Consider the following 13,950-nt stretch of genomic DNA (forward strand, 5'->3'; position numbering starts at 1 on the left):
TCATTGAGCTTAATAATGCCCTTTTTATACAGAAAATTCTAAGTATTGTCACTGTAGCTTACTGGAATTGAAACCTGTAAGCATAAGTTATTTAATGCTGTACAAAAATAAATTAATGCTTGTCTTCATTCCACTGTCCTTAAAGCACTGCATTTGTACAGATGGTGTCCTGCTCCAGCAAACATTCTGATGTAAAAAACAGAAATAGTTTTGGTAACTGCCTTCACTCTAGTGTTTTATTATGTTTTGATAGACTGTATGCTACATTCTGTTTGACTCCCATGTTACCGTCAGAATCACATGTTTGTTTCTTTTTTTAACTGTCATTTTCTGTGAGAGAACTATCCACTACACAGACCCATACCTGGGCTTGCAACAAACTGAGAATTAAATCAGTTAATGTGGAGTATTGTGTGATTGTATTACCAAATGGGAATGGTAGTCTGTTATAAAAAAATCTTTATTGCTTGTAAAATGAAATTGATTGCTGTTTCCTGAAGGTATTTGCTGATCATAGCTACATAGTTTTTATTTTTCAACAGTTACTTCCAATTTAGTGGCATTTTAAGCAGAGAAACATATTAATCATTGTGAACAATATGTATGATACTACATCTCGTCCCTTTTAACATAGTAAACCCATCTGAAGAGGATGTAGAGATAGTGATTGACAAAAGCTAAAAACATTCTGAGAGTTCACTTACTGCTATATTATCAGGGTTGCCTCAAGTTGTGGAAATCAGGGAATTTCAAATGTGTCAGGGAAATCGGGGAAATATCAGGGAAATTTGAAAAAAACTGGAGAAATCTTGTTTTTGTCTCACAAGGGGAAGGCCTCGGACACGGCCAACCGATTCGGCTCAAATTTGGCAGGTTGCTTATGTACAACCTAAAACGAAGGACTCTAAGACATTTTGGGTCAACACCCCCGCAATTTTGAGAAAATCACCCCTAAAGGTTATGACGAGCAATGGACTCAAAATTGGAGGGATCGATAGATAATTGTAAATGGAGCATTTTTCTTCATCAGGTATGGGGTCCGCAAATGCAAGCTTTTCCAGATATCGAGAAAAGAAACTTTTACAACTGTCGCTTCTGTATCCACATGGTAAACACATTTCGCCAATAGTGCTACGGCCAAGGTAACTGGCTGGGAATCTGAGAACATGGGTTCGAATCTCGAAGAACCCTAGCGGATGTTATTCTTTTCGTTTGTGTTTTGCCATATCTCAATTGATAAGGATAGGAGGGTTAATAAGGTAAGTAAATCAATAAGGAATGATAATAATAAGGTAGGCAAACTAATTTCCCAAACGCCGTGAGTTAGTAAAGTATTAAACTTTTAAGCCTTGTCACCTGAAAGAGTGCTTCGAATTCCTCACAAAGGATCACAGATAGCCAACCGCGCAACGCTTGTTTACAGCGAGTCACAGGACAGAATGCACGCGGGGAGAGTTATGTTGTCCCGGTTGCCTCTTTGTCATATCATAGCTGTGAATCTGGAAGAGGCAAGGTGTCCAGCACGAGCCTTAAACAGGGTTATTACAAATGATTGAAGCGATTTCACAGCTCTACAATAACTTTATTATTTGAGATATTTTCACAATGCTTTGCACACACATACAAAAACTCAAAAAGTTTTTTTAGGCATTCACAAATGTTCGATACGTGCCCCTTTAGTGATTCGATAATCAAGTTCCTCCCTCACTTGGCGCAGCATGTCCCCATCAATGAGTTCGAAAGCATCATTGATGCAAGCTCGCAGTTCTGGCACGTTTCTTGGTAGAGGAGGTTTAAACACTGAATCTTTCACATAACCCCACAGAAAGAAATCGCATGGGGTTAAGTCGGGAGAGCGTGGAGGCCATGACATGAATTGCTGATCATGATCTCCACCACGACCGAGCCATCGGTTTTCCAATCTCCTGTTTAAGAAATGCCGAACATCATGATGGAAGTGCGGTGGAGCACCATCCTGTTGAAAGATGAAGTTGGCGCTGTCGGTCTCCAGTTGTGGCATTAGCCAATTTTCCAGCATGTCCAGATACACGTGTCCTGTAACGTTTTTTTCGCAGAAGAAAAAGGGGCCGTAAACTTTAAACCGTGAGATTGCACAAAACACGTTAACTTTTCGTGAATTGTGAATTTGCTGCACGAATGCGTGAGGATTCTCTACCTCCCAAATTCGCACATTGTGTCTGTTCACTTCACCATTAAAGAAAAAATGTTGCTTCATCACTGGAAACAAGTTTCGCACTGAACGCATCCTCTTCCATGAGCTGTTGCAACTGCACCGAAAATTCAAAGCATTTGACTTTGTCATCGGGTGTCAGGGCTTGTAGCAGTTGTAAACGGTAAGGCTTCTGCTTTAGCCTTTTCCGTAAGATTTTCCAAACCGTCAGCTGTGGTACGTTTAGCTCCCTGCTTGCTTTATTCGTCGACTTCTGCGGGCTACGCGTGATACTTGCCCGCACGCGTTCAACCGTTTCTTCGCTCACTGCAGGCCGAACCGTTCATTTCCCCTTACAGAGCATCCAGAAGCTTTAAACTGCACATACCATCGCTGAATGGAGTTAGCAGTTGGTGGATCTTTGTTGAACTTCGTCCTGAAGTGTCGTTGCACTGTTATGACTGACTGATGTGAGTGCATTTCAAGCACGACATACGCTTTCTCAGCTCCTGTCGCCATTTTGTCTCACTGCACTCTCGAGCGCTCTGGCGGCAGAAACCTGAAGTGCGGCTTCAGCCGAACAAAACTTTATTAGTTTTTCTATGTATCTGTAGTGTGTCGTGACCATATGTCAATGAATGGAGCTACAGTGAATTTATGAAATCGCTTCAATCATTTGTAATAGCCCTGTATAAGTCAATCGGAAAGAGTTGTTTTCCATCATTAGGCTGTCGCGAACCTCGCGGATACATGTAGTGATTTTTCTGTTGGTAATGTGCCGAATGAAATACGTTTTGTGGATGAATACAGCGTTATTCTGTAAGTTACATATGATGAGTACTGTATGTAGTTTTTGGTAATTAGCTCGTGTGTTTATGCCGTAGTAACTAGTTGTCACATCTTTCAGGTGCATAATCTGAGTAAAGGAGGATGTACACCCTTTGACTAGTGCTGTAATATATAGTTGGGAGCCTGTCACAGACGATGGCAAGCGGGAATTTACCGTCACTGTGTTTTGGTTTGTAAAAGTGTTGCAATACAGATGCATTATCACTGCACTACCGGAAGCAGCCAGGTCTGTTTCTTGGCGTTCCAGATTGATAAGAGCGGCTATCGTTGAGAGATGTTTGGAGCTGACAAACGAAATGACTTTTCTTGATACTGGAGTACTATACTATGAAGACGAAGCAGAAGGTGATTCAGTGGAAGATATCCCGACTAATGAATCGCAAAATGGTCATAACACTTTGGAAATCTCCACGTCACTGGGAATATGTGCTTCATCTGTTCCCGATGAGTGTTATGAACCGATTGCTAAACGACTGGACTACGGCGCTATACACCTTGAAGTACAGGTAAAGGCAGTAGCGCTAGCCCGGAATCATCCAAACTGGAACTTACAAACACTGCAAAGGAATGGAGCAACAACAGCCCTGAAAAGGAAGAAGGACTTGAAATTGTGGGAAAGTGATATCGTTAAAGGAGGGACAAGATATGACAAATACCAGGCGATAAATAAGTGGACATACGACCGATTTGTCGAATCTTGTTGTCATAACGAGAATGTAACAACGAGAATACTTCAGGAGTGGGCTGCAGGTGCAGCCCCTCATTATACGGCCAACAAGGATTTTACGTTTGCTGCATCGTTATCTTGGGCAAGAAATTTCAAATTGGAGTATAAAATTCGTCACTAAATACGTCTCTCATAAGGAGGTACAAAATATAGAAGATATACAGAAAGTGGCGGCTCTTTTCAACACGCAAATGGCGTCATTTAAGACCGGTTTTAATCGTGATTACGTGATCAACCCCGATCAAACATGATTCGAGTATTGGGTGAACATTCGACGCATGTTATCACATAAGGGAGAAAAACGAACCCTAGTCGCAGTTGGTAGTAAAAACATACTAACACATTCGCACACAGAGCAATATGCCATTACAGCCTCTGGAAAAATGTTGCCTAAGGTTTTCCTGTGTTTACAAGAAACGAATGTTACATTTGGTCCTCTGGTTATAGAAGAGGTCAATCGTTTAACCGACTCGTTGAAAAATGTTTACATTACCTGCTCCAAACTGACGAATGCGATTTACAGAACATTTCTTGAGAATGTTTTAAAACAATGAGTTTCTGATAACAAGTTTTGTCTAGTACTGGATTCCTGGAGTGGTCAAAGTGATACTACAATATATGACACAATGTTTATAGATGGCGAGGGTCAACCGACGTGCACAGTAATAGTAATACCACTAAACTGCACACCTGTGTGCCAGCCATGTGATGTTTATTTCTATCGCCAGGTTAAAAACTTTATTTCCAAGCTTCAGAATTTCAGTGTGCTTCTGGAATCCCACCGGGAATTGCACAACCGCACGGATGCAATAACTATTTACAGCATAATTCATAACCAACTGTCAGCACCAATTTTCAGGCAATGATATTGTATGTGTGGTACGCATCAAAATTAATTCCCGAAAAAGACATATTTTTAAATGTAAACCAAGTTTGTTTTCTGCCGACTCTTTGGAAGGAACAGTGTAGCTTTCGAAAGATTGCATTCATTAGATGTTCTTGGTGCCGTGAGTATATTTGTTTCAAATTTTTATATGACAAGTACCATCCATCTAGTTGTTCGATGAAAAGTGAGGACACGTAACAGTGACTGAAAGAGCCATTGTAAAGTGACCTCAAGTAACATTTTAGTTGTTTACTACCCCAAGAGGTTTGAGAAATTTATTTGCCTGCCTTATTATTATCATTCCTTATTGATTTACTTACCTTATTAACCCTCCTATCCCTATCAGTTGAGATATGGAAAAATACAAATGAAAAGAATAACATCCGCTAGCTTTCTTCGAGATTGGAACCCGGGTTCTCCGATTCCCAGCCAGTTACCTTAGCCGTTGCGCTATTGGTGCTGTTGTTAAAAAGTGTTTACCATGTGGATACAGAAGCGACAGTTGTAAAAGTTTCTTTCCTCGATTTGTGGAATTGTATGCGTTTTCGGATCCATACCTTATGATGAAAATTCCTCTGTTTGCAATTATCTATCAATCCCTCCAATTTTGAGTCGATTGCTCATCATAACCTTTAGGGGTGATTTTCTCAAAAATGCGGGGGGTGTTGACCCAAAATATCTTAGATTGCTTTGTTTTAGGTGGTACAGAAGTGACCTGCCAAATTTTAGCCCAATCGGTTGGCCGTGTCTGAGGCCTTCCCCTTGGCAGTAGATAAAATGGTTTGTTTACTGAGATGTCATGCATCATCACTGGCTGGGTGCAGCTGAGTATGTGTGCCGCTTCCCTACTCCCTCATTCTTACTGCTTCTCCCGTTTCTACCACTCCACTCAATTTGCAGTCAGTGCCACCACCACCTGTTGGCACTAGCCTAGCAGCTGACAACGAGAGGCAGGGAGGGATGAGGAGTGGTTTGCTTGGATCTGATTCTCAGAGAGTGTAGATGCAGCAGCCGTAGATGGTGGTCATGTGGCATGAGGTGTATGTGAGTGACTGTGTGAATGCGTGTAAGCTCTTGTTTTCTGACGAAAGCTATGGCCAAAAATATAGTTGTGGGAGTTTGATTGTCTTTTCCATGTGTCTGTCTGCGACTCAGCGATCACCTATACGGTTGTTACTACCTGTCCTCATTAGTATTGATTCTCAGAGTATTTGTGCAAGTTATCTATTGCATGGATTCTGATTTCATCAACAAGGTGTCTGTGACACGTGAATAGCTGGCCATGTAAGCAGACTGCCATGACCTGCGAAAACTGCAGGCAATTTCTGTGGGTATTTATTAATGGATTGGGCCTGCCAATCTGAAGCCCATTGTTTCCCACTAATGTGCAGGCCCTGCCCATTGGCTCTAGTCTCACCGACCTGCCCGCAGGCTGGATCTGTTTGTGTGTGAGTAATGCAGCGGATTTTTGTGATTTATACATGGATCCAGGACTGCAGTGCTCCTCGCCAGGCCAGAGGCCATGGTGATGGATTTCAGGAATTGCAACTGTCTCACGGCAAGTACATTGTAGACATTTATTCTAGTACATTTTTGACACTTCGAAAATAGTTTATATATTTGAAAGTATGGATGGTAAAAAGGAGAAAACTGTGACAGTCGCTGGCAGATTGTATGCTACGTACTCATGTATTTCTGGATAGAAAAATCACACAGTACCTGGTAAATAATAGACATAACACAGTGGATAATAACTGAGAAAAACCAACATTTTACTGGTGGTCACCTACTGTGTTGGTTTACACAACTCCTCGTGGCCTTACGCACTTCTTTTAAGAGGCTTACTTTTTTCTGAGGTTATTTCTGAAATCAGTGAAGGTATTTAAAATCTGTCTTGCAACTCCAAGGAAATGCGTATTTTTGTTATCAGATGTGTTTCGTTTTATTGAAATAAAATAACACCAGTGGTCTTAATGAAACATACATATCATTTGACTTGCTTCCTCCATCTAAAAACAGTTCATCACAAAAGATATTGATGTTAGTACTTAAGATCTTTGCTCACATGTTTAGAAATAAGGAAATCCATACAATTTTTTGTCAATTTATGTCTTTACTTACCCTTGAGATCTCAAAATTGTCAGGGAAAAATGCTAAAACTTGTCTGGAAATCGAGGAAATATCAGGAATTTCATCTGGGGTAACTTGTGGCAACCCTGGTTATCTGTATCAGTTATATTACTCGACCCAATCTCTTTCTGTCTTTTCTCTTTGTGTGTGTGTGTGTGTGTGTGGGGGGGGGGGGGGGGGGGGGTAGTTGGTTTTTTTTTTTTCCACCATAGTTTCTTTACTTACCATTACATTTTCTTAGCATTATACGCACAGTGTATGCTCCTTTGCATTATTGATCCATTGGCGTACCTATTTACTTATTTCAGATTCTGGAAATGATGCTGGAAATAATGAAAAGCTTACAGGAGAAGGGAGTAGCAAAACTGTGCCTACAGTTGAAAGTGCATCTGATCAACATTCGAAGTCCGATGAAAGTGACAATGACATTCGCACTGTCACAGAGAACAATGTTGTTTATGAAAGTAATTGGGTATCTGATGATGAGTTTGACCATGACATGAGTGATGATGATGAAACAATGAGGTTAGCAAAGAATTTTATGTTTGAAAATAGTGGCCTGACACAAAAACAGATATTGAAAATTATTCAGGATCAGATACGTAAGAAAAAAGCTAATAAATCATTGGATTACACAAATCCTCAACCAACAACAAGTAAAAGCATACCACCAGAGGATAAATTATTACATTGTGAAGGGACTTCGGTAAACTCAAATAATTCTAATCCTCGTGAAGCAGAAAATAAACTTATAGATTGTACAACTATGAAATTATCTGAAACAAGTGATAAGACAGTACCTGTTACAGACGAGCTGCAGTTGAATGACATGGACTCATTGTTGAAAACAGAACACGAAAATGGATATGAAAATGTTACATGTGAAACAGAGATAAACAGAACTATCAATAAACACACTGATACTCAGGACACATCTGTTGAAAAGGAAACAAGAAACAGGGCTGTTTCACAGCTAGTTTGTTCAGATGCCAGTGAAAAATCTCCTGAAGCCATTACCATCAAAGAAACTAAACTTAATGAAGAAAGCATCGTTGAAGTACAATCAAGTGACAGTGAAGTAGATTTTGTGGAAGTTAACAGCAATACAAATAGTGCACAGAATGTGAGTGACATGAAAGCAAAGACTCTCCTTGAAGTTGTGATTAAAAAAGATGACTGCAACCTAGATGATGATATTTTTGCAGACATCTTCACAAAATCCCCAGATGTGACAGAAGAGAAACACAATAGTGCTCCTACTTCTAATGTAAGTGATGCAGGTAATAAAAATTTGCTGCATGTTGAAGATAATGAAAACAGGAATGATCTCTCTTTTTCTCTTCCACAAAAAATTGATGCAAAGAATGAAAATGTAGTTGTTACTTCAAAGGAATGTAACATTAATGATGTGACTACTGTGGACATTAGCAGTAGTCATAATACTGGGCATATTGCAGAAGTGCCTTATGCAGATGATGTGGCAGCATCTGAGACATTTGAACACAGCGCTGTAAAGCACAGCTTGAAAGTCACACATGAAGATGGCCAAGAGGATTTCCAAACAATTAAAGAACTACAGACTCAAGAAAAAGTTCAGGAAGATGCAGTGACAACTGAAAAAAAACTGCAAACAATGAAAGTAAGTAGCACTTATTGTCACCAAGCAATTTTATTCTGTAGTGGTTTGTTTGTCTTTTAGAATCACTCCACAGTCGTTTAGCAGATCTCAGTTCAGTTATTTGATTTTGATATAACTTAAATGTACAAAAATTGGAAATTCTTTATTTCTTTATCTTGTTCCTTACTGCCATATGAAGCAGTGATTACTTCTGCCACTCCTTAAGGACCATGCCTCCACATGTGTGTGCACATTCCTCGCTCCAGAGTACAATCTTCAATTTTTTTGAATAACTGCTATAACTAATAGCAGTTGAATATATTTATCCAGAATTTTGTGGTATGAAGAAATTCAGGGTGCGGCACATTGGCTGGATGCAGACACCCTGCTCCTTTTTTGCCAGCTCAGGAAAATCCATATGCATTCACACCACTTTCCTCGTAATAAATTCTGCATAAAATTGCCAACATGACATTTTCTGCATTCATTTACAAGTAGACAGAGTTCCTTTGATTTTACTATAGAAGCAGCTCCAATCTGTCTTCTTTTTCTCATTCCACTTATGAACAGTCAAGCTTATATCACTCCTATAATTTTTAAAATATATTGTTAATTCATGGAAGAATCTACCTTATGAAACATTTTCTTAAAAAAAAAAAAAAGCTCTAAAATGAGCTCAGTGTGGTTTGTAATGGGATTGTTTGGTTGTGATACAGATATACTCAACAAACTGCACTGGTAGATACTAAACTACAGATATTCTGCATCATGAAACATATTTGGGTGTAAATTTCAGGGACTCTCATTTCAGGGGGAGGCAAGGATCATGTTACTGTCACACTAAATGATATTTTTGCTGTGGGGGACTATCACATAAAACTAGTTTCGTCATCAGTTAAATATATTTTTGTCAGTAATGCACTGATCTCATGTATGGTCTCATTTTTCATACAAATTTAATCCTTGCTGGATATTCATAATAGCCGGCCGAAGTGGCTGAGCGGTTCTAGCGCTTCAGTCTGGAACCGCGCGACCGCTACGGTCACAGGTTTGAATCCTGCCTCGGGCATGGATGTGTGTGATGTCCTTAGATTAGTTAGGTTTAAGTAGTTCTAGGGGACTGATGACCTCAGATATTAAGTCCCATAGTGCTCAGAGCCATTTGAACCATTTTTGATATTCATAATAATCATAAAAAATATTTTTGTAGTCTGTTCATTACTTTATAGCTTTTAGATAACCTCAGTGCTCACGTGGTTTTTCTGAAACATCTGTCCAAGTACGTGGTTGAATGTTGGTGATCATTATGGAGTTTCATTTTTCATTCACCTTTCTGGGGTAACTCATCTTTAAGAGAGAAACTAGTCATTACTCAAAAACATGCTGTAAGAATATTATGTGGTGCTCACCCACAATCATCTGTAGACATCTGTTTAAAGATTTAGGCCCTTCAGCTACTGCTGCACAGTACGTGTTTCCTCTCATGACATTTCTTGTAAATAACCTGCTTTGGTGCAAAAGGAACAATGATGTACATAATTTGATACTCAAAAAAAAAAAAAAATCATTAGTCCACATTAACACTCAAGTTGACAGAAGTGGTGTCACGTCAAATGGCTTGCACCAAGCCATGACTCACTTCACTTTTGTGTACATATTTATTTCTTGTATTTCTTCCAGAAGAACAAAACTTAAAAAAAAAAATTACTGTCCTTGCCTTTAAAATTTAAGTTAAATGCACATCCCCGTATGTAGTAATTTTCAGTATGTGGAAATTGTGTGCACTGGGGAAAGACCATGTTAATTATGAGGGCTGTTCAATAAAGAATAATCCTTCTTTTTTTTTTACAACATATCTTTACTCATCCTCATAATTTTGATGGTCCTTCTCAAAGTAGTCTTCCAGGAATGCGAGGCACTTGTTCCAGCATTTCTACCCGTCTTCAGATACATGCTGGAAATCATTTTGTGAGAGGTCCCTCAAAATTGCCTCCGCAGCCTTTCACCACTGCTTCTGATGATTGATAATGCCTCCCACGAAGGCATTTTTCATGTTAGGGAATAGAAAAAAGTCATGATGTAGCCAAGTTTCATCAGCAGTGATTACATTTAAAAGAAACTCCGGATCTTCCTATAACATCAACTTTAGATGCCTCTAACATAAACTTTAAATGCATGTAGATCTGCACGCGAATGCCCTTTTGTTCGGGAATCAACCATCTTGGAACCCATTGCACACAAACACATGTCATGTAATTTTTCTGTCACCAATGTGTGAGTAGCACCCAATGAAATGTTCAGTATTTCAGAAAGTGATCTTATGTAATTTGTCAGTCCTGTCTCACAATGACAGCAGCAGTGTCAATGTTTCCTTCTGTAAGAGCAGTAACTGGAGCACTGGGTCCACCTTTCTTCGAAACTGATTGTTTCCCCTCATTAAAAATTTTAAGCCACCTTCAAGCTGTGCTGTAGGGAAGAACAGATTCTCCATGGCCATCATGTAACATTGTACAAGCGTCAGCTGAAGATTTGTTGAGACGAAAGCAGAATTTCAAAGCCGCACATTGTTCCTTGCGCGTTACCTCCATTGCAGTGGTAGGCGATACTGAACATGTCTGACCTTGCCTACCTCTCACAGGTGGGAACCATGAGTCCCAACAGAGAAACTACTATGGCGTGTTTGTTGCACATTAAGCTAACAAAATATCATAAGATTGAATTTTAGCAAGAAATTATGACCATAAAAATATTATGATCATTCTTTATTGAACAGCCCTTATATTATAACTATTCTAGCAAATTAAGTGATAATCCTGTGTTATGTTCTTGCAGTGCTGTATGTGCGCCACATGCCTCAAAGTATGCCAGAAAGATGGGCACATTTAATCATTTCCATAAGTTAAATTTACATGTTTAATGTGTCATTTTTGTGTGTAATTTCTATGATTATGATCCGAATCAAATATTTTAAAAAGATTGTTTATTAACAAATTCTATAATTGACACTCTTGTAACTAAGAGTATTAAATTTAAAAAAATATATGATTTCTGTTGCTTTACTACAACACTAGCATCTTACACACTTATTATTTACCGTAAGTTGTAATGAAAAGATAGCTTCCTAGTGACTCATTAATTATTTTCAGAATTTGCTGGAAGAAGAGCAGCGTCTGTTATTCACTGAAAGGGGACGACAAGAACGATTAGCATCTAGTATAACAGAACAGATGAATTTGGAAGCTCAGGTGAGATTTCTATAGTTGCTGGTGTGTTTCAAAATAATTGTACTTTTATAAACTGCCACTTAGTGTATGCACTGGTCTACATTGATAATTTTGTGTATAAATATATCTACAACAGGCTATCCAGTTTGGTGTCTCATATAGCAGATTTCTCTCCTGTACCAAGTGAGGTAATGTAGTGGTTAAGACACTACACTCATATCTGGAGAGGTGTAAAACTGTGATGTACTTGATTTAAATAATGAAAACGTGAACCAGTACTTATTTTTTATGATTAGACAATGTGTTTTGAGAATTTATTCTCATTTTTAAGAGCATTTGTTTATACGTACATTGTTGGTGATGTTTGCAAGTGTGATTTTCTGTTTTTCTTCTTGCTTTTTGTATTGTACAAAAATCTCAAGCTCCCCCATGAAATCCATTGTTTGTGATTTTTTAATGTGGTGGAGTATCTGAGGATCATCTTTGAATGGGTGTCCTGTGGCTTTTATGTGTGTTGCTATCGCTTGTTTTGTACACTGTGTATGTGTATAACAGTTGATGTGTTCAGTGTACCTATTAGGTTGGGGCATAAGTTCCTAGTGTGTTTGTTATCCATGTTGGTATTCCGGCTGCTATAGGTTTATTTATTGATTGTCATTTTTATTTATACTTCACTGTTGCTATCTGAGTTTGTACATTATCATTTTGTCATTTAGAGATTGTGGGTAGAGCTGTGCTGTGTACACTAGAAAATGGAGTGCCAATTGGAGAAATCAGAACATTCCTGACATATTTTACTGTTTGAGTTCAATAGAGGGGTGACAGAAGTGGATGCTGTCAAAAACATTTGTGCCATATATGGCAATAATGCCATTGGACAGAGCACAACAAGAAAATGGTTTTCTCATTTTAAGGAGGACTGTTTTGACATTAGTGACCCTCCATGTTCAGGAAGACCTTCAGGGTTTGATGAGGATCTTTTAAACACAATAAGCCACATTAGTGTACTCAATAACTGACAAATGTGATGAACTGGAATCATTCCACCATCGTGTGACATCTGCATGCAATGGGGAAGATTCAAAAGGGGTCAATTCTAGTGTTCGATTCCACTCGGCAGCTTTGAGCAGTGACGTCATACTTAAGGCAGAAAAGCTACATCAAACCCTGAAGGTCTTCCTGAACATGGAGGGTCACTAATGTCAAAACAGTCCTCCTTAAAATGAGAAAACCATTTTCTTGTTGTGCTCTGTCCAATGGCATTATTGCCATATATGGCACAAATGTTTTTGACAGCATCCACTTCTGTCACCCCTCTATTGAACTCAAACAGTAAAATATGTCAGGAATGTTCTGATTTCTCCAATTGGCACTCCATTTTCTAGTGTACACAGCACAGCTCTACCCACAATCTCTAAATGACAAAATGATAATGTACAAAGCAGCTGGTCATGTTCTTAAACAAACAAATGTAGCATACAATAAAATTACAATCACATTTCATATAATTAGTTACTTAGTCACAGATTATGTAGAAAAGAACTGAAGGTAGCGAAGAAAATTAAGAACAGAAAAGGAGAAGTATATATGTCTAAAATACATTATTACCATGATTTGTGAGAGTAAGGAAAACACACATAACCTTTAAATCCGCAGTATGGTGCATGATGAAGTCATACTATTGTGAAATAGTGTTAATTTGTAATAATTATTATTAAATCTAATAGAATCAGTACACAAGTAACAAAAACTCATGAGAATTAGGGTCTGACAAGTATTGGAATCGCTATCTAGAGTCAATTCTAGTTACCGATTTCAGCAATTCCATGGTTCATTATTTAGATTGTTTTAATAACAAGTGTGTGCACTGAAAAGTTACAGGATTTCTTCATTTGGTTTTACTCTTGTCACTACTATGAAAAAGAGAAAAAAAAATTGGTAGCTGTACCTACAAAATTTGCCACTTTTTCGTGGTACTTCTGAGATCAATAAGAAATCTAGAAATCCCACAAAACATAGTCCACAGAGTTACTGCAAAAATGCCCAAAATTATGAACCATGAACTGGTTGGAATCGTTAACTAGAATTGACCTCCTATACAGGGTGTTACAAAAAGGTACGGCCAAACTTTCAGGAAACATTCCTCACACACAAATAAAGAAAAGATGTTATGCGGACATATGCCCGGAAACGCTTAATTTCCATGTTAGAGCTCATTTTAGTTTCATCAGTATGTACTGTACTTCCTCGATTCACCACCAGTTGCCCCAATTGAAGGAAGGTAATGTTGACTTCAGTGCTTGTGTTGACATGCGACTCATTGCTCTACAGTACTAGCATCAAGCA

At 38.6% G+C, this 13,950-nt stretch overlaps 1 protein-coding gene across 3 annotated transcripts in view; it reads left to right on the top strand.

Annotated features, from left to right (window-relative positions):
* LOC124777847 (DNA excision repair protein ERCC-5 homolog) overlaps positions 1 to 13,950 on the top strand; it is a 147,981-nt gene that overhangs the window by 103,714 nt on the left and 30,317 nt on the right. For all 3 annotated transcript variants that reach the window (XM_047253383.1, XM_047253380.1, XM_047253381.1), the window contains exons 7-8: positions 7,071 to 8,401; positions 11,527 to 11,625. In XM_047253383.1, coding sequence (XP_047109339.1) covers positions 7,071 to 8,401; positions 11,527 to 11,625 — 1,430 coding nt within the window. The remainder of the gene's footprint in view (positions 1 to 7,070; positions 8,402 to 11,526; positions 11,626 to 13,950) is intronic.

Source organism: Schistocerca piceifrons, chromosome 2 (genome assembly GCF_021461385.2).
Source record: "Schistocerca piceifrons isolate TAMUIC-IGC-003096 chromosome 2, iqSchPice1.1, whole genome shotgun sequence".
Lineage (NCBI taxonomy): Eukaryota > Metazoa > Arthropoda > Insecta > Orthoptera > Acrididae > Schistocerca > Schistocerca piceifrons.